Source organism: Lonchura striata, chromosome 15, assembly GCF_050655825.1.
Source record: "Lonchura striata isolate lonStrDom1 chromosome 15, ASM5065582v1, whole genome shotgun sequence".
Classification (NCBI taxonomy): Eukaryota; Metazoa; Chordata; class Aves; order Passeriformes; family Estrildidae; genus Lonchura; species Lonchura striata.
In genome coordinates, this window is record NC_140717.1 from 7,001,489 (window position 1) to 7,020,508 (window position 19,020).

The 19,020-nt window shown below is 63.9% G+C and overlaps 3 protein-coding genes across 5 annotated transcripts; 2 read left to right on the forward strand and 1 right to left on the reverse strand.

Moving 5' to 3' along the window:
- Positions 1-644: 644 nt before the first annotated feature.
- Positions 645-5,708, reverse strand: SLC8B1 (solute carrier family 8 member B1). 3 transcript variants are annotated; one of them, XM_085593078.1, is made up of 15 exons: positions 5,571-5,708; positions 4,952-5,051; positions 4,802-4,854; positions 4,638-4,697; positions 4,325-4,427; positions 4,065-4,232; positions 3,858-3,965; positions 3,719-3,775; positions 3,436-3,566; positions 3,135-3,276; positions 2,633-2,754; positions 2,288-2,441; positions 2,121-2,201; positions 1,591-1,655; positions 645-1,508 (listed from the first exon to the last, which is right to left on the reverse strand). In XM_085593078.1, the coding sequence occupies exons 1-15, from the start codon at positions 5,706-5,708 to the stop codon at positions 1,311-1,313; spliced, it is 1,680 nt and encodes a 559-aa protein (XP_085449204.1). In that variant the 3' UTR covers positions 645-1,310. The 3 variants fall into 3 exon arrangements, with proteins under 3 accessions (XP_085449204.1, XP_077643282.2, XP_085449205.1); XM_077787156.2 differs by having other exon boundaries at positions 4,325-4,429; positions 4,639-4,697; positions 4,952-5,104; XM_085593079.1 differs by lacking the exon at positions 4,952-5,051 and having other exon boundaries at positions 4,325-4,429; positions 4,639-4,697.
- A 1,663-nt stretch (positions 5,709-7,371) lies between these two features.
- Positions 7,372-11,704, forward strand: PLBD2 (phospholipase B domain containing 2). Its single transcript, XM_021549809.3, has 12 exons — positions 7,372-7,618; positions 7,714-7,807; positions 7,892-8,050; positions 8,470-8,570; positions 8,973-9,187; positions 9,256-9,350; positions 9,421-9,581; positions 10,126-10,221; positions 10,524-10,595; positions 10,694-10,846; positions 10,957-11,119; positions 11,217-11,704. Exons 1-12 carry the CDS (start codon positions 7,380-7,382, stop codon positions 11,382-11,384), a joined length of 1,716 nt encoding a protein of 571 aa, XP_021405484.3. The 5' UTR covers positions 7,372-7,379; the 3' UTR covers positions 11,385-11,704.
- Positions 11,705-12,786: 1,082 nt separating this feature from the next.
- On the forward strand, positions 12,787-16,391 carry SDSL (serine dehydratase like). Its single transcript, XM_021549857.3, has 10 exons — positions 12,787-12,868; positions 12,962-13,333; positions 14,084-14,130; positions 14,402-14,587; positions 14,691-14,730; positions 14,819-14,958; positions 15,208-15,296; positions 15,374-15,601; positions 15,681-15,805; positions 15,894-16,391. Exons 1-10 carry the CDS (start codon positions 12,787-12,789, stop codon positions 16,085-16,087), a joined length of 1,503 nt encoding a protein of 500 aa, XP_021405532.3. The 3' UTR covers positions 16,088-16,391.
- Positions 16,392-19,020: the final 2,629 nt, after the last annotated feature.

Consider the following 19,020-nt stretch of genomic DNA (forward strand, 5'->3'; position numbering starts at 1 on the left):
TGCCTTGGTGCAGTGTTGAGGCCAGAAGGGGTGTTTCACCCTGCACCTCTGTCCTGGGACCTTGGCCAGGCTTTGGATTGCTTTAGCCCTGCCTGTGGCAGGAAGTGGGCATTGTGTCCCAGCTGGTTCTGGCAGCTGCTGGAGCAAGACCAGGGCAGAGCCAATAGCTGCAGGCACAGGGAATGTTATTTTTTTGGTGAAAGCTGCTGGTATCTGTTAGAAAAAGGAGAAATGCTTCAGGCCCAGGAGGAAAGAAGGAGGAACCAGGTCTGACAGTTGTGGTGTTTGCTCAACAGCCCCTTCTCCCCTGGGGCAGGGATGTGGGTGTCCCTCTGGGGTGATCATTTGCTTTCCAGCCTGTGTCCTGTGGACCCTCCAGCTGGGAGCAGAGCCACCAGCTCACCCCTCCATCCTGCTGGCACTGTCCCCAGGGACTGAGCTGTGCTGACCCCATTTCCAGTGTGGCAGCACGTCCCTGCTCTGGGGACATCAGCTACTGGAAACCACTTCCCCACTCCCTCAGGAAAAGCCACTCTGGGTGTCCCAGGCCCTCTGCCCTCCAAGGCTCTGCTGAGTAAGGGCTGAGTCAGAGCAGCAGAGAGCAGGAGGAATGGCCCTTGCAACAGGCAAAAGTCAAGGTCGGGTTTGTGTTTGCGTTTTTTTCTTGTTTGGTTGTTTTTTTATTGCAGTTTTTTACAGTGCCTAAATCTTGTCCTGCCAGAGGTCAACACTGTGTGTGGAAACCTCCAAGTCCTTTCCTACAGCTCTGCCCACCGCAGGAGAAGGAGAAAAGTAGGATCTGAAACTCAGGTTGAAAAACATTACTAAAAAAAGCAGGGGAAACCAGCCTCCCTTGGTTTGGTGTTTGTTTTTCCCTCAGGCTTTGCTTGCACTAAACCCAGTGTATCCCTGGAGCACTGTGTCCCCTGTCTGCCCGCGGTGCCATCAGGGACAGCCCTTCCAAGGACAGATGTGTGCCAGGACTGTGGCAGTGCCACCCTGGGGCTGAGGAGGGCCAGCTGGAGCTGAGGAGGCAGAATTCCCCTGCCGTGCCCCTGAGCTGGCGCTTCCCCATCCTCTGGTCCTGCCAGCGCACAGAGCTGAGGTTTGGGTGCTGCTGCTGCCCGGAGTTCCCTAAATGACTGAAGAGAGCGAGGGGAGGACGTGGGCACTGCCAGCTCCTTCCCAAAGGGCGGCAGGGGCCGAGGGCCGGGCTGGCAGCTCCAGCAGCGCGGGGAGGTCGCCGTGCCCTTGTCCCCGGGGCTGCGTGGGGAGGCAGAGCGAGCTCCGGGCCGGGTCTGCGGGGCCGCTCAGGGCGCGGGGAAGTGGATGACCCTGAACTCGGTGAGCAGGGCCAGGCACAGGAACAGCAGGTAGTAGGCGATGAGGCAGAGCCCGTAGGCCTTTCCCAGCTGGAAGCACTGCGCCGGCACCGTCACCAAGGAGAAGGCCAGGCTCAGCCCCAGCGCCCCGGCCAGCACCCACACCAGCGAGCTGTCCGGCTCCAGCTGCGGGGACAGGAGGTGATGTGGGGTGACATCGGGTCCTGCCGCCAGCCCGGCCCGCGTCCCCGTGGCACCACGGCCTTACCTTCACCAGCGGCTGGCTGCTGCTCATCTGCAGCAGGCAGCCCAGCCCCACGCCGACCAGGATGTCTGCGGCACGTTCAGGACGGACACACGGCACAGCTCGAGGGGGCAACAGCACTGAGCCCATCCCTCTGCCCCACATCCTCCTTCCTGCACCCCTGGCTGAAGCGTTCTCTCTCTGTGCTGAATACAGCCCTGAGCACTCGAGAGGCTTCACCCAAAACCCACCGGAGCGAGGCACAGCCCCCTCCCCTCCTTCCCTTTGGCAAATCCCAAATCTGCCACGCTCCTGCCCAAACTCCCGCCCAGCTGGGGCAGCTGTGGGGACAGGGGGGTGCTGCTGGCTCTGGCTCTGCCCTTCCCAAATCCCTCCGTCCCCTTGCCCTGGGGGAGCGCTGCAGCCCTGGGATGGATCCCGCTGCTCTCCAGGGATCCCTCAGCACAAGGGACTCTCCCTGGGCTGCAGGCAGGGCACCTCGGGCAGCTCCTGCCCCCCGTGCCAGCAGGCTGGCCCTGGCATGCACAGGATACTGAAGATGATGCCCCCGAAGCAGGCGGAGAAGGCCATGCGGGGATAGCCCTGCCGGGCCATGGTGAGGTCGGAGAAGGTGTCTGTGGAGGGACAAAAGGAGACCTTGGCCATGGCAAGGGGACCCCAGGGCGTGCCAGGGGGGCACTGGGAGCAGCAGAGCCCTCACCCCCGATGCTGTTGCCCCAGGCCAGCAGTGTGAGGCCCAGCACGGTGTTGCTGAGCTGGAAGATGATGCCCAGGGTGCGCAGGATGTTCACCAGCTCCGTGGCCGCAGCGTTGATCCACATGGTACTGGCCAAAAACCCAAGGAAGGCAAACACCTGACAGGAAGAGGAGCGAGCTGGTTCCTGTGTACATCCCACAGGACCCTGCACACCTCCTGGCATCCCTCCTGGGACATTGGGAACTGGGAGAGAGCTCCAGCTTCCTGCTCTGCCCCAGGACCCTCAGCCCAGGCTGGAGCAGGCTGTGCCGGTCCCTGGTGGGCGTTCAGGGCTGGGGTACACCTTACACAGTGGTACTTGGGGGGCTCCTCATTGCTTGTGGTGATGAAGATGATGAGGGCCAGGGCAGAGGCAACCAGTGTGACCAGTGCCCAGACTGGGAAGACGCCTTGGATCTGGTACAGCCCATCTGCACATGGTGGGGAGAGGAGGGACAGAGAGGCTGGGACAGGATCCCACCAGGCTTGAGGTGGACGTAAAGCCTTGTCACCTAATGCCACCTCTGCCCTACACCCTCACAGAGCTGCTCCCCTCCGTGCCTCAGTTTCCCAGACAGGCCAGGCCTGCTCCATTTTCCCCTCAGGACTTGGATGCTGGGGGACCCAAGCCCCCAGTCTTGTGAGGGTGTATCCAGCTGCAAACCAGCTGCAAACACAGCTCAGCTCTCCCCTGCCCATCCCTCCTCCCCACACTGGGGAGCCAGCTCTGATAGGCTCTGCAGTCCCCAGGGCTTTGGTGGCCATCTCAGCCCTGTCCCCTTCTGGAAGCTGGGGCTGCCCAGGCTCTTACAGGCGCCTGACTTCAGGGTGAGGATGCAGAGCAGGGGGCTGGTGAGGATGTGCAGGCAGTTGAGGGGTCTCCTCCAGTTCAGGTCATCCTTGTCGGGGTCCACAACGGGGACGGTGAGCAGCAGCAGCAGCTCCACGGGCACCTGGCACGGGGACACCCACCTGGGACACCCTGCGAGGTGCCCCATGACCTGCTCCCAACCCCACCATCCCCACCGCAAAGCCCCGGGGGACAGAGCCTCCAGCAGGGATGGGGCTGCCCCTCGGGGGGCTCCTCCTGGCTCGTGGTGCCCCCTACTCACCCTGAAGGCCTTGAAGAGCCGCCAGTACCAGGGCTTCCTCCTCCACCTGCGGCAGTCCAAGGGGTTGAGGGCCGAGGCGAGGATGCGCAGGGAGGTCTCCCGGGAGGGCAGCAGGGGCCGGTACTCCTCCCCTGCCAGGGCCCACGGCACTGAGCGGGCTGGGGGCTCCCTGTGTGTCCCCAGAGAGCTCCCCTTGCCCCGTGGGCTGTCACCCCACGGGCTCAGCCACGCCTGCGGGGTTCTGGGACCGCTGAGGACGGAGCAGAGCCAGGGAACCACGTACCATAGTCCCCGCTGCTCGTGCTCGAGGGCTCCGGCTCTTCCACATCTGTCGGCATCTCTGCGGGGAAGAGGAGCAAGCAGGGCCACTGGGAGGGCACCCCAACACGCCGGGGGTCCCACCCCAGCCGGGCAGCCCTTACCTGGCTCCCAGGCTCCGGGAGGGGCCAGTCCATCCCCGCGCTGCCGCCGGTGGATCCAGGTGCAGAGCACCACGGCGAGCACGTAGAACACGTAGAGCCCCAGGTAACCTGAGGCGGGCGAGTGATGGGGGGGATCACGGCACCCCCAGGCTGCCCCCGGAGCACCCCCGGGCTGCTCCCACCACCCCCAGCTCCCACAGCGCTCACCCAGAGCCTCTCCCAGCCTGATCCTGCCCAAGTAGAGGATGACGAAGGTGAGGAAGACGGCCACCATGTAGAAGATGACATCCCTGAGGAAGGGCCTGGAGGCGGCCGTGAAGGGCTTGACCAGGGCGATGCCCCCGGCCACCACCGTGGTCACAAACACACCGGCACCTACCAACACAGCGGGACTCTCTCGGGACACGGGAACATCCCACAGCTCCAGAATATCACCCTGTGAGGATGTGGCACTGTGGCTCCCTTACCAAAGACAGCCCCGATGGCCAGCCCTGCTGTCCGGGGGTCAGAGAAAGCCACCACAGCACTGAAGACATCGGGGGCCCCGTTTCCAAAGGCCAGGAAGGTGACACCATGGAGAGGGGACGTCAAGGAAAAGCCCTGGTGTCCTCCTCCCCGTGGGGGAGCTGTGTACTCCTGCCTAGAGCCAGCACATGACCACTTGTCCTGCTGTCACCTCCAGCTCGCCCTGCCAATAGGTGCTGAGGGGACACAAAGTGACCCTGTCATGGCCAGCTCCCCTGCCCTGCCCCCACATCCCTCCTGTGATTTGCCAAGGATACTGCCACGTTGTGGGACAGCTTCAGGTTGGTGGAGATGGCTGATAAATTGGGGCAGAAGCTGGAAGGGCAGAAATGGAGACACAGAGAGGTAATGGTGCTACTTGAGGACCACGGGGCTCCTGGTCACTCTGGGGACAGTCCCCTCCTCTGTGAACCACTCACAACTTCTCTGCTGTCACACCGAGGATGATGAACAGGTACAGGAGCCAGAGAGCCTGTGGGGTCAGGGGTAGCACAGAGAGGGGTCAGTGGGGTTCCCACCATGTGCCCCCACAGCAGACCATCTCCAGCACCGCCCTTTCCCGTCCTTACATAGAGGGTGACAGCCAGGGGCAGCAGCCGGGGTGGGAACACACAGAAGACCCCATCGAGGTAGTCGAGGAAGCCCCCGTCCAGCCGGCAGTCGGGGTTGCTCCGGATGAAGTGGCACCACTCAGAGCTGTTGTGCTTCCAAACCTCCCAGCACTGCCGAGCAGAGGGGAGGGTGCCTGGCCGGGCCCCCCGAGCACCCACCGCCCTCCCCGAGGGCTGCCACGGCCACCCCGAGGGGACACGGCCACCCCGAGGGGACAGTGCCACCCACCGCCCCCACAAGCGCTGCCGTGGGGCTGCTTTGGCAGGTCGCTGTCATCCCTGCCTCGATTTCCCCACCTGAGCCACACGTGCGTGGGTCGAGGGCTGTGGAAAGCCTTGTCCCCACCCCATCCGTGTCCCCACAGAGCCCACACCCACCCCGGGCCGTGGGAAGGCGCCGGCCTGGCAAGCAGAGAGGTTTTCGGAGGAAAAAGCAGCAGCGGAGGAAATCCTGGTGAGATCCCTGCTGCGATGGCGGGGACATGGAGGCAGGGACGGGACGGGACCCCAGCACCCCGGCAGCACCCAAATCCCTCCCGGCATCCCCCCCAAACCCCACCGCAGCCCCCAGACTTACATCCAGGCCCCGTGCGTGGCTCAGAGCATCCCCGCCCGGAGGGAGCGTGTGCCCCGCGTCCAGCAGCTGCGGGGTCCCGGCTGGCAGTGCCCCGGCCAGGCTGAGCACCCCGGCCAGCCCCGTGGCCCCCTGCCCCATGGTGCCCGGTCCCTGGCGGGGACAGCCCCGGGGACACCTACCACCGGCAGCGGTCCCCGGGGACGGAGAGCGGGGGCTGCCCCCGGAGCCCCATCCCGCGCTCCCCGGGCGGGGCCAGGAGGGGTTAAAAATTAATAATTAAATTGGAAATTATAGTTAATGCTAAAAATAATAAAACCGATAAAAAAGCAGAGCCTCCCGCGGGCAGGTTGCGCTACGTCCCCGCCGGGGGGGCTCAGCCCGGGGACACCCCGAGAGGAGGGAGGGGGAACGGCACCCACACCCCACGGACAAGGACCAGGGGACCCGAGGGCAGAGAGGGGACAGCGAGGGGACAGCGAGGGGACAGAGAGGGGACAGAGAGGGGACAGAGAGGGGACAGAGAGGCCGCGGGACGGGTGGGGACAGGACCCCGGCGGGCGCGGCGGATGCCGGGCGGGGATGCGGGGATGGATGGGGGTACCCGGGGACCCCACCCGCGGCGCGGCCCCACCGTGTCGGCGCGGCCCCGCCGCCGTGCGCGGCCGCTGAGCCCTGCCGGCCCCCCCGCCTTAAAGGGACCGCCACCCTCCGCCCTTAAAGCGACAGCGACACTCCCCAGGCGGCTGGTGGCTGCCCGCCCAGAGGGGACACACGCGGCTCTCTGCTCCGTGCAGTCCCTCTGAGGCCGGGACACCCTCCCCGAGTGCTGCGGGCACCCACGGCCCCACGGGGGGACCCTCTGAGCACGGGCGGGCGCAGCGCAGCCGCGGCCGGGGATGTGTCCCGTGGTGGGGCAGCCTCGGCACCCACAGAGCGCGGTGCCGGCGGTCCCGCACCCCACAGACACCCCACATGTGCGGTGTGGGGGGCCGGTGGCCCTCTCCGCACCGGTGTCCCCAGCTCCGGGACACCCCAGCCTGAAGCGTGCCCCGTGCAAGCGCCGTGCCCTGTTTGTGGGGTGCAGGCTGGCCCCCACGGCCGGAGCCCCACGAAGCGCGTGGGATTCAAAGATCCATTTCCCACCCTGGCCCGTTCCCCCCCGAAGCAGCGTTCTGCATTCTGCCCGGAGAGAGGCGAAAGGAATTGCGCAAGGCCGGGGCTGCGGCGGCCCTGGGCCCGAGAGAAGCGGCAGCACCCGGTGTGCGCCCCCCGCCCCGGGCGCAGGGACACGCCGCGGCCGGGCCGCTCGCACCGGGGGCCGCGCGTGTCCCGCACTTCTCCTGAGGGCGTGGGGCTGGGAGAGAGGCAGGATGGGAGCGTGGATGCGGGTGTGGGGCTGTGGGGTGGCACTGTGGGGTGGCATGGGGGGAACAGGGGGTGCTGTGGAGGGCTCGGGGGTCCCACGGCCCCGGCGCGATGGGGGCGTGGCCACGCCGCAACCCCCGCCCCTTTCCCCGCCCCGTGTTGGCGATAATGCGGGATGTCACTGTGGGGGCGTGGCCAAGAGACGCCCCGCCCAATCCTGACCCGCCCCGCCGATCAAATGGCGCGCTGGGGGCGTGGCCACGCCTCAAGCCCCGCCCCGTTCACCGCCTCGTGTGGGCGTTAATTGGGGGAGGTGTCGTTGTGGGGGCGTGGCCAATAGACGCCCCGCCCAATCCTGACCCGCCCTGCCGATCAAATGGCGCGCTGGGGGCGTGGCCACCGCGAAGCCCCGCCCCGTCCATCCCCGCCCCTCAGTGTCCCGCCATGGCGGCCGCGCGGGCGCTGCTGCTGTCCCCGCTGCTGTCCCCGCTGCTGTCCCCGCTGCTGTCCCCGCTGCTCTCCCTTCTGCTCTCCCCCGTCCCGGCCGGCTCAGCCTCGTCCCCGGTGCCCCGCAATGTCTCCGTGCTGCTGGAGCCCGGCTCCGAGCGGCTGCGCGTCCTCCCCGGCCGCCACCCCGGCGCCGTGGCCTGGGCCAGCCTGGATGACCGCATCCCGCACGTCGGGTACGGCCCGTGCGGGACGGGACGGGGCTGGGGCGGCCGCGGGGGAGCCGCGGTCGGTGGGGAGCCTCGTCCCACCCGTGCCCGTGTCCCCACAGCTGGGCCTTCCTGGAGGTGGCCACCAACGCCTCGTACAATGACAGCCTGCAGGCCTACGCGGCCGGGCTGGCCGAGGCCGCGGTCAGCGAGCAGGTGAGGGGGGCCTGCAGGGGAGCGAGCCTCGGCCGCTGCCCGGCCGGCCCCGCGCTGACAGCGCGGCCCTGTCCTGCCCCACAGCTGATGTACATGCACTGGATGAACACCATGGTGGGCTACTGCGGCCCCTTCAAGTACGAGAGCGAGTACTGCCAGAAGCTGCGCGGCTACCTGGAGGCCAACCTGGCCTGGATGGAGGAGCAGATGGCGAAAGGGCACGACACCGAGTACTGGCACCAGGTGAGGGTGGGGAGCCCCCAGCAGGGGAACCCCCTGGATGCTCCTGGGCCTGTAACCCCAGAGGGTAGTGCAGGGCAGCGAGCTGTCCTGGCCCAGCTCCAGGTAGGATGACAGGTATGTGGTCATCCTCCTTCCTGGGTGAGTAGAGGAGACTCGTGACTTTCTCCCTGCCAGAGCCTTGCATGCTGCACTCGCATGCTGCAGTTGGGGTGCACAGGAGGTGGCTTTGTCACCCTTGGCTGTGGGTGCTGAGTCATGACCTTGCTGACAGTGACGCTTCCCCCCCTGTGCCTCTGCAGCAGCACTGGGACCCAACTGATCTGCTCTGTGCCCTGGGGGAATGAGGGAGCCTGTTCCCCAAAACCTCTCAGCCTGCCTCCTCGCAGGAGCCGGGTGACAGCTCTGTCCCTTGTCCCCAGGTGCGCCTGGCCCTGCTGCAGCTGAAGGGGCTAGAGGACAGCTACAATGGGCGCCTGGACTTCCCCAGGGGCAGGATCACCCTGGCACCCTTCGGCTTCCTGTAAGCTCCTTCTCAGAGGTGGGGGAGAGTTGTCCCAGGGTTTGGAGTGCTGTGGGGACAATTCCTGCATGTCCAGGAGCAGCCAGTTCTACTCTCAGTCTACTTTGTCCACCTTTTCTGGGCATTTGTCTTCTGCTGCTGGGGCAGGTCGGAGCCAAGGCAGGTTGTCCTCTTCCTCACCCCATGGGCTGGGTGGTGGGTTCCCCCCACAGTCCCTGCCTCAGTTTCCCCACTGCTGTGCTCCCCCTTTCCTCCCTGCTCATGCTACCAGGGTGCTGCCAGCACAAGTGCCTGCACTGGGGTGTGGTGGAGATGGACAGACAGACAGAGAGCTCTGAGCCAGCTCAGCTCCAGACCTGGGGCATCCCTCACCTGACATCTTATGCCTTGCTTCCCCCCCAGGCTGCTGCAGCTGGGCGGTGACCTGGAGGACCTGGAGTCTGCCCTGAACCGCTCCTCCCCTCAGCGTGTCCTGGGCTCGGGCTCCTGCTCGGCCCTGGTGAAGCTGCTGCCGGGCCAGCGGGACCTGCTGGTGGCCCACGACACCTGGAGCTCCTACCAGGCCATGCTGCGCATCATCAAGAAGTACACGCTGCCCTTCCGCACCTCGGCCGGCGGTGCGTGGGCTGGGCTGGGGGGGCTGCACCTCACACCCCCCTTCTGACACTCTGCATCCCCCCTCCAGGCAAGTCTCAGATCCCTGGGAGCGTCCAGGTGTTCTCCTCCTACCCCGGCACCATCTTCTCCATGGATGATTTCTACATCCTCGGCAGCGGGTTGGTGAGTGGGTCTGCTCCTCAGGCACCTCTCCCCGGCCCTGCTGCCCTCCCCACCGCTCCCTGCCCTGCAGGTCACGCTGGAAACCACCATTGGGAACAACAACCCGGCCCTGTGGAAGTACCTGGAGCCCCGGGGCAGCGTCCTGGAGTGGCTGAGGAACATCGTGGCCAACCGGCTGGCCCGCAGCGGGCCCGAGTGGGCCGCAGTTTTCCGACGCTTCAACAGCGGCACGTGAGCGGGGTGGGATGGGCCTGGGAATTGGTCCTGGAGGGATGGTGGTGCCTTGGGAAGGCTGCCCTAGAACAGAGGCTGGACAGAGTTAAAGAATAAAGCGGGGATTTATTAAAAGCCTCGATGGATCTGCCTTGGGCTGCACCCAAGGTGGACCCAAAATGGTCACAAAAATGGATGACTGGTCAGGAGGTCTCTCACTTTTATCAGTTCTGCTCCATTTGCACATTGGAGTTAATTGTCCAATTACAGCTTTAGCTTATGCAGTCCCATCCTTCTTGTTTTTCTCTCTTCAGTCCACATTGCTTGTGCTCTTGGGCCTGAGATTTGGATCATTTGTCCTTGGCCCCAAGGTAGAGAAGGAATTGTTTTGTCTAGCTACTCTGTACAGAGAGCTCACCATATCTTAATATGAAGCTCAGAACTACACACTAAAGCAGCACAGAATCTGAAAGATATAAAAGCTAAAATTTAAGCCATCAGTGGGATTGGATGGAGGGTGCCCAGGCTGCCAGAGGGATGCATCCCTTGCTCTCCATGCCAGGTACAACAACCAGTGGATGGTGGTGGACTACAATGCCTTCACCCCGGGCAGAGCAAGCCCGGCACCGGGCGTGCTGACAGTGCTGGAGCAGATCCCGTGAGTGGCTCCAATTCCTCCCTGAGCCCCTGCTGTCTCCTCTCTCATCCCTGTGGGTTTGGGAAACCCTGAGGGTGGTGCCTGCCCAGCCCAATGGGTTGTCACAGGGCAGTGGGGCCCGTGTGTGGCTAAAGGCTCTGGGGGTGCTGGTACTGAGGTGATGGGTGCCCAGCACCTGTCTGGGGTGGTAACCCCTCAGTGGGGACCCCCAGGATGTGTCCCCCCAGCCCAGCATGTCCCCCACTATCCCCAGTGGCTTTTTCCCCCCTCTGCTCTGACCAGTGCTCTTCCTCCCAGCACAGGGGCCTGGTGGTGGTGGCTGACCAGACAAAGCTGCTGTACCAGCAGGGCTACTGGGCCAGCTACAACGTGCCGTGAGTGCCACCCTGCCCTGTGGCCTGCCCTGGAAAGAGGGGCAGGGTGCTCACCTTGCACCCCCTTGGTGCCAGCTTGCTGGGTTCCCCCACCCCAGGTACTTTGAGGAGATCTTCAACGCCAGTGGGAACCTGGAGCTGGTGAGGAAATACGGTGACTGGTTCAGCTATGACAAGAACCCTCGTGCCCAGATCTTCCGCCGGAACCAGACGCTGGTGCACGACCTGGACTCCATGATCCGCCTGATGCGGTGTGTGCTGGGCACCCCCAAACCCGCCTGCTCCCCCAAGGAATTTCCCATGATCCGTGGGCTTTTTGCACATCTTCACCGTGGCTCTGTGCCCTCCCTTCTTTCTGCAGGTCCAACAACTACCTGCAGGACCCTCTGTCACGATGCCAGGGCTGTGACCCGCCCCAGAACGCCGAGAACGCCATCTCCGCCCGCTCCGACCTCAACCCTTCCAACGGCACCTACCCCTTCCCTGCCCTGCGCCAGCGCTGCCACGGCGGCATCGACATGAAGGTGTGCCAGCCGGGCAGGCCTGCAGGGGCTCCTTCTGGGGCCGTGCAGCCCCTTCCCGGGGCTGACTCGCTGCCCTGCTTCGTGTCCCCACCTGCAGGTCACCTCCTCGGGCATGGTGCCCACCTTTGGGCTGGTGGCGGTCAGCGGCCCCGCCTGGGATGACGTGCCACCCTTCCGCTGGAGCGCGTCCCCCTGCAGCTCCCTGCTCCACATGGGCCACCCCGACCTCTGGACCTTCCCCCCAGTCAAGGTCCACTGGGACTGAGCAGGCGCTGGTCCCGTCCGTCTGTCCGTCTGCGGGCGTCTGTCCTGTGGGGGGTCTCAGCTCTGTGTAACAGGGTTCCCCCTGTTCTCTCTGCCTCTCAGGGACCTGGCTGTGCTGCACAAGCCCAGCGTGTCCCCTCCCTGCCATGGGGCTCTCCAGGCTCTTCCCTGGGTGCTGAAGCCTGGTTTGGGGGGGCTCTTCCCAAAAAAGGGCCATGCTGGGAGGCTGGGGCTCGCCCTGAGCGCAGGCAGGAGGGCAGTGAGCTGGTTTGGCTGTGGTAAATAAAGTGCTCAGTGCTGGTGGCTGTGCTCTGCTCCCTGCTGAGGTTCTCTGGTGGCTTCTGTTAGGGTTGGGCTCAGCAGGGTCTTGTCCCCTCCCCATTAACAGGGTGATCTGCTTCTCTGCTGGTGGGAGCCTGTGTGCCCACTGGGGCCGGGCTTGTGGGGTGCAGGCTGTGAAGGCTTCTCTGCTGTGGGATGGGGGACCCCACTGCTCACCCCCCAGGAGTGGGAGACCATCCTCATGCCTTTTATCTTCCTTTCCTCTGGCACCTGTGTGCCCAAAAACCCGCGGTGCAAAATCCTCTTAGGCAGCTCCCTTGATCCCTCTGGCTCGTTAGGAATAACGAGGTCATTACCGGGGGATTAATGAGCTGTGCCTCGGCAGCGCTTTGAAGGCATCAGGTTCCCACCGGGGCTGGGGGCCTCTGGGGGCCACGGGGGGCTGGGAGGGAGCGTTTCTGGGCAGTTGGGGTGCTGGCACCCCAAAAACTGATGGGTGCCCTGGGGAAGCTGGGGTGCCATACCCCACTGTGCTGGGACAGATGGCAGGTGTTTGGGATGGCAGAGCCTGTGTCCCCTCATGTCCCCACGGTGTGTGGGCTGCTGTGGAAGGAGGGGCTGGTTTTGGGCTCCCTGTGCCTCAGTTTCCCCAGACAGATCGCCCACACTGGGTGAGGGAGCAGCAAGGAGGAACAGGGCACGCTGGAAATGCCACAGTGTTTTCAATTCCCTTTGTTTGCTTCCTTAAAAGTGGAAAAACAAACAAAAAGTTGTTAAATACCATCCCAGCTGTTGCCACAGTGTCAGCCAGGGACGCTGGCCAAGGGAAGTGACCAGGTGACAGCTTGGCACGCCTTCCTCATGGCAGGGATGGAGCCAAAGGGCAGCAGAAGAGACACAGGGAGGTGGGGTGAAAAGTGACCCTGGAGCACCCCAGGAAACGTGGTGTCCTCCCAAGGAGGTCTCCAGCCTCATCCCTGTGAGCTGGGGGAGGCTTTTTGCCCCCCTTTCCAGCTCCTGCTGCTGTCCCACCCTCATGGAAGTGGCTGCAGTCTCTGCCTACTGTGAGGTGGGGGTTCACCCCAAAGGCCCCCAGAGGGACTGGAGCTGGGTCCCCCCCGATGCCCCCGTCCAAGAAATCCTCCTCATTGCCCTCCTTTCCAGGCCCCGTGTCCCAAAGCAGCGTGGCTCTGCAGAGGGGCGGTGCTGTGCCCTGCTGCTCTCCTGGGAGCCCAGGGAGGCTGTGGGAAGCAGGGATGGTTTGTGGGCACCAAAGATCAGCCCCGTGAGGAGCAGGGCAGCCCCAGAGCTCTGCCCCTGCTCGCTGCCTGCCAGCAGTGGTGCTCTGGGGGGTTTTGCAGCACAGTTTGGGTCAGGGCACCAAAATCCCATATTCTGGTTTCACTGCTGTGTGCCTGGCACTGGGGCAGAACCAGGCACAGTGTGGGGTTCCCAGTGCACCCCGTTTGGGGTGTGTTGGTTCCAGTGCAGTGTCCCCTCCTTGGGACTCCTTGTGCCCTCTGCTTCCAGGCTGCTTCAGCTTGGCCAGAGCAACAGAGGAACCTCCTGCGGCTGCGGGGCTGCGTTCCAGGGCTGGCCCTTCCTCCAGATCCCACCTTCCTCCTCCTCCCTGCCTGCTGTGGGCAGAACCAGCCCCTCAGAGCACAGGTAGGGCTTTTACCCTGGGGTGTCACCGGGGCTGGGTGCCAGGGAAGGGTCCCAGAGGAAGGGAGGGGGCTCTGCCTGCTTTGCCTGGGGGTTGCTGGACCTTGGGTCTGGGCCAGCCTCTGGCTGGGTCGCTTGGGACAGCCCCTCTCTAAGGGATCTTTGTCTGTGGGGTGCCTGGTATGGCCAGCTGGAGCGGGGGGCTCATCCCGGGGGTCTCACCCAGCTGGAGGGGCTGAGCCCCCTGGGATGGGAACCTTGGAGAGGATTGAAGGGCTGCCATGGACGGGGGTGAGCAGAGTGGTGTAATGGCTTGTTTGGAGGAAATGAAAGGCATCTTGGCTGGGGTTTTGGGGTGTGCAGGCTGCCCTGGCTACACCAGGGGTTCAGGGACAAAATCCTAAAATCTGCTGGTCCGTGTTTTTGTCCAGTGCAAACCCTTGAGGGCCCCTAAAATAATTTGTGAGCTGCCTTTCCTCTTCCCCCATCTCCTGGGAGCCCACATGCCATCTCCCGGGCACTGAGAGCTGCTGGGGTCTGGCTGGCAGGGCCACACGTGTTTGTCCCCGCGGGTGGCCCGGCCGTGCCCGGCCGCCCCGGGCAGCAGCGCAGCCTGGAAAACAAACAGCAAACAAAGAGCCGGGCCAGTGTCCGACCTCTGCCCCTTGCCCGGCTGAGCACGGCCACCTGGGGACACCGGCACGGCCCCTCGGACGTCACCGCTCCCTTCACCGCTCCCTTGGTGTCGCGCAGGCTCGGCGCTGGCCGAGGACACGCCACGAGGTCCCACGGGCCACCAGGTAATGGCCAGCCCGGCTTACAGGACAGGCTGTGCACGGCCACCTGGGGACACCGGGGCTCTGGGGACCACGAGCATGGAGGAGGGGGTGGCACAGCCTGGGATCTCCCTGGGATCTTCCAGGGAGAGCTGCTGCATCCTGGAGATGGGAGGGGACACTGGGGACAGCCCTGTCCCTGCCGGTGTTCCGCACCGAGCCCGGAGTGGGCATCGGGGCTGCGGGGGGGGACCCGTGGGGAGCAGCTGGTGACTCCAGCGCCTCTCCCTGGCAGAGCATCCGTTGTCAGGCCATGGCAGCCCAGGCAGTCGAGGGCCAGAAGCCCTTCCACATCGTTTCACCCGTCCTGGAGAGCCTGTCCCTCTCCAAGGCCGTGGGCACCAAGGTCTTCATGAAGCTGGAGAATGTCCAGCCCTCGGGATCCTTCAAGATCCGGGGCATCGGGCACCTGTGCCAGGATGTGAGTGTGGGCATGGTGCGTGCAGGGGGCTGCTCCTGCCCTCCTGGGGGGCACCGTGGGGGGACACAGCCGTCCCCTCCCCTCTTTCTCTCCTGCCTTTCAGGCTGCCAAGAAGGGCTGCCGCCACTTCGTGTGCTCCTCAGGTAACTGCATCCCGAGCTGGGGGGATGCTCCTGAGGAGCCCGGGGATGTGCAGGGGTGGAGCCTTGGCTGATCCCTCCGTTTGCCCAGGAGGGAACGCGGGTCTGGCAGCCGCCTACGCGGCTCGGAAGCTGGGGCTGCCCATCACCGTGGTGGTCCCCAGCAGCAGCGGCCCCACCCCCGTGCGCAAACTGGAGGAACTGGGGGCGACAGTCGAGGTCTACGGCAAGGTACCCCCAAAAGTGGGGTCTGGGGGGTCCAGAGAGGGCTGGGCCTGACCACAACTGCTCGTTGGTGCTTGGCAAACCCCATCCCAAAACGTTCCCCTCCTGCGTGCCCTGCACCCCAGCATCACAGCAGGGTCACCCCGGCATCCCTCACTCGTTCTGGTGTTCCCCAGCCCCGCAGGGACAAGGGACCCATCCCGGGGTTGTGAGGGCCCTGTGGAGCCCTGCTGAGCGCCCCCTTGCCCCACTCAGGTGTGGGACGATGCCAACAGCAGAGCCCAGGAGCTGGCTAAGACAGAGGGCTGGGTCAGCATCCCCCCCTTCGATCACCCCTTGGTGTGGTGAGTGCTGCCCCGGTCCCCGTCCCCGGGATCGTGGGGAGCCCCCGGGCTGCATCCTCCTGCCCCCACCCCTGCAGGGAGGGTCACGCCAGCCTGGTCCGGGAGCTGAAGGACTCTCTGGAGGCCAAGCCAGACGCCATCGTGGTGGCGGTGGGTGGCGGGGGGCTGCTGGCCGGTGTGGTGGCCGGCCTGCAGCAGGTGGGCTGGCAGGATGTCCCCATCATCGCCGCCGAGACCCTGGGAGCTCACAGCTTCCACGAGGCGCTCAAAGCCGGCCGGCTCGTCACCCTGCCCGACATCACCAGGTGAGCAGCGGCCGTGCGGCGAGCCGGCGGGGCTGGCCGAGGTGTCCCCGCCCTGACCGCCTTGTCCCGGCCTCGCCAGCGTGGCCACCTGCCTGGGAGCCAAGACGGTGGCGGCGCGGGCGCTGCAGTGCGCCCGGGAGTGCCCGGTGCTCTCGCAGGTGGTGGAGGACGCGGAGGCCGTGCGGGCTGTGGAGCGGTTCCTGGGTGAGCGGGGTGATGGGGATGGACTCTGGGGGCCGGGCGAGCTGTCCCGCCGTGGCTGCCCCAATGTGGCCCTGCTGTGTCCCCGCAGATGAGGAGCGGATGCTGGTGGAGCCGGCGTGCGGGGCTCCCCTGGCCGTGCTCTACTCGGGGCGGCTGCGGCGGCTGCAGAGCGAGGGGCGGCTGCGGAGCCCGCTGCGCTCCGTGCTGCTGGTGCTGTGCGGCGGCAGCAACATCCACACGGCCCAGCTGCGGGCCCTGAAGAGCCGCCTGGGGCTGCCGTGACCCCCGCGCCGGGCACGGCGTGTGGCACGGCCCGCCTGGCACGCTCCGCTTGCTTGCCTTCCCAAAGAACCGAAATAAAGCCTGGGGACGTGGGGCCGGGCTCCTCACGCAGCCTCTTGCAGGGATGGGGAAACTGAGGCACGGGGGTCGCACTGCAGGCAGGGTGGTGCCCGTGCCGAGGGCGGGACTGGGGCACATCCCGCTTTTCCCCTGGGACATGCCAGGTATTCTCCTCTGCAACCTTCCTCCCCCCCTCACCTTCCTCCCCTGCTCCTCCCCAGGCTGCTCGGGCTGCAGCTCCCCACCTCAATTAGCAAGCGCTCCCTCTCTGACTAATTACTTTGCTACTGTCTTTATGCATTATTATTGTAATGATTATTAATTATTACAATCCTCTCCCGTTCCTGCCACGTTGGCTGTGGCCAGACGAGAGAAACGCTCTTGTTACGGTGATTTATCCACGGGAATCCCCGGCCGGGTTTAACAGCTGCGGGCTCCGAGGCGCTCTAACTTGTGGAGGGGATATACCCCATCCTAAACCCCCTAAGGTCCCTTTTTCACCCCCCATCCCACTTTTTTCCCCATTCTCCCTTTCCCCCAGGCTTTCCTGCTCTCCCACATTTCCGCTCTGTAGCGCTGTGTTTGCTTTTAGCCCTTTGCTGTGGCGCCTCCTGGGGTATTTTTCGTGTCCTCCCAACATTTCTCCTCTCTCCTTCCTCCCCTGACGGGTGATGCGGGTTTTGCTGCCGCTGGTGCCCCCCAGCCCCACCTGGTTCCCCTGCTGAGCCCGTGCCCTGTGATGCTGAGCGGGGAGAGAAACCTTTTGCTGTCCCCAAACCCCTCTCATCCTCCTTCCTTTTTGGAGCAGAAGGGTGCCAGCCCCAGGGGCAGCTCGCCACATCCCCCCACAAAGGCCTCTCCCCTGGCAGCCCCCCAGAAACCCCTCCCTGCCCCCAGCCCCGTGGCCCTGGCCCTCCCACCGCTCAGGCCACCTTCCCAGGTGCTTCGTGGAGGCCAAACCCCCATAAATCAAAACTCTGCCACTCCATCGTGAGCAATACCTTATGTAAAAAGGTGTTTCCAGGGAGCACCAAAGGCTGGAGAATCCTATTACGAGGTACACTATTAATTATAAGGAGTCAGCCCAACCTACTCCAGCTATTTTTTATCCCAGGTCCAAAACCTGATTACTTTCCACCTTCTGCAGACCTTCCCTCTTAAAAAAAAAAAAAAAAAGGCAAGAAGGTCAGAAGAAGAAGAAAAAAAAAATAAACCAAAAACCAAACCGAATAGCATTGGTGTTTGCCCAACAGCTTTTAAAAAGGAATTTATTCCCGTGGTTCTGCTCGGGGGTGGTGTCAGGGCAGTCAGGAGCTCTCGATGGGGACTCCTCAGCACAGAAGGGTCATTGCTGGTGGTGGCATGGGCGTGACTGTGGGGTTGGGGTGACCCAGCAGGGAGCTTTTCCCCTCTTCAGGAGGGGACACTTGGCCTTTGGGTGCCAGCTGGGGGCTTTGGATGTCCCTGGCAGGGATGTGAGGTGCAGGGCGGACAGGACACCCTTGTGGGGCAGCAGGAGACAGGCAGGAATCCTGAGTGCTGCTACCTTCCCGGGACCTCTGAGGTGATGGGGACCCCGGGTTTGGCTTCTGCACAGCTCCTCTGTGCCAGGGAATTATTCCCTGGGATCTTCCCTGCTTGGATGGCTGCTCCTGCCGAGTCCCATCCTCCTGCGAGCCTCCAGCCTGGGAGGTGGCAGCTTGGAGCATCATCCCCAATCCCTCCTGCAGCCTCTTCTATCCAGGTCTCACAGATGGGGAGTCCCAGCAGCCTAAAAACAACCCTCAGCTCTGTGCCTTGAATTTTGAAATAATAATAATAATATGAATAATAATGATATTAATAATAATAATAATAGCAACCAGTGTTCACCCAGTGATTGACCATTTTATACTCCTCAAAATGATGCTGTGAGTGGGTTATTTACCACCACATCGCCCTGTCCTTATGAAAATTCCCCATTAGCTGCTAACACCGACAACCTGGAAGTGCTGGAGCCCAGGGGAGCAGCCAGCTGTGCTCCTGCCTCAGTTTCCCCATTTGGGAAAAGGGGAGGTGTTTTTCCTGGGGTTGAGGGAACCCCAGTGTCCCTGCTGGCCCCAGCTCCTGGCTGAGGCTCGCTCGGGGCTCAGCGTGGCTCCTTGGCCACCCTGCTATTAATGCCAGTAATGGTAAAGGAAGGATAAATTCCACCACTTGGCTGAACAGAGAAAATATGCAGAGATGTGGCTGGCTTTCCATAAATCATCGGTGCTCCGTGCTACAACCGAGCCAGGACTTAAAATTCAGGTCAGGAGAGAGGGACTCTCATAAGCCAGCAAGGGAAGGTAATTTATTCTGTTTATATCGTTTTACTGCAAGACAAGGAGCCGGGGGGGGAGAGTTGGGGGGGGGGAGGGGGGGGCGAAAAACTCTGCCATGATTTTGCATTTTAAATATTAGTTCAGAGCTGCAGCCTGCCTGGGACTTTTTATTTTTATATCTCAAAGGATAGAAAGCAGGAGAGAAGGGTTAGGGGTGCTGGGGTGGAGACCCCCCTCCCCCTTCCTGGCGCCAGAATGCCCAGGGAAAATGGGGAAAAAGCTGCTGATGGCGCTGCTGAACCCCCACTTGGGGTGTCCCCCCAACTGAACCCCGAGGCTGCTCTGCCAGCAGGGCTGCAGGTGCCCCTGGGCTGCTCTGGGAGGGTCTTGGGTGCCCCCCGGGAGAAAGAAACTGTGCATTGTGCTGCGGGGAAGGGGCTGAGCTGGGAATGGAACTGGGGGGACTGGGGGGAACTGGGGAGCGCTGGGGTACGGGGTGGAGGTGCAGCAGCATCACCTTGTCCAGGTGCACCATGGCTCACCCGGGGCACTGCTCCCCCAGAGCCCGGG

Coding starts and splice junctions, on each gene's coding strand:
- PLBD2 (XM_021549809.3), top strand. CDS start 7,380: ATGGCGGCCGCGCGGGCGCTGCTGCTGTCCCCGCTGCTGTCCCCGCTG. Junction 7,619..7,713: donor GACCGCATCCCGCACGTCGG/GTACGGCCCGTG, acceptor GTGTCCCCACAG/CTGGGCCTTCCTGGAGGTGG. Junction 7,808..7,891: donor AGGCCGCGGTCAGCGAGCAG/GTGAGGGGGGCC, acceptor CCTGCCCCACAG/CTGATGTACATGCACTGGAT.
- SDSL (XM_021549857.3), top strand. CDS start 12,787: ATGCCCCCGTCCAAGAAATCCTCCTCATTGCCCTCCTTTCCAGGCCCC. Junction 14,959..15,207: donor CAGTCGAGGTCTACGGCAAG/GTACCCCCAAAA, acceptor TGCCCCACTCAG/GTGTGGGACGATGCCAACAG. Junction 15,297..15,373: donor TTCGATCACCCCTTGGTGTG/GTGAGTGCTGCC, acceptor CCACCCCTGCAG/GGAGGGTCACGCCAGCCTGG.
- SLC8B1 (XM_077787156.2), bottom strand. CDS start 5,708: ATGGGGCAGGGGGCCACGGGGCTGGCCGGGGTGCTCAGCCTGGCCGGG. Junction 5,105..5,570: donor GCCACGCACGGGGCCTGGAT/GTAAGTCTGGGG, acceptor TCTGCTCGGCAG/TGCTGGGAGGTTTGGAAGCA. Junction 3,277..3,435: donor GGCTCTTCAAGGCCTTCAGG/GTGAGTAGGGGG, acceptor TCCCCGTGCCAG/GTGCCCGTGGAGCTGCTGCT.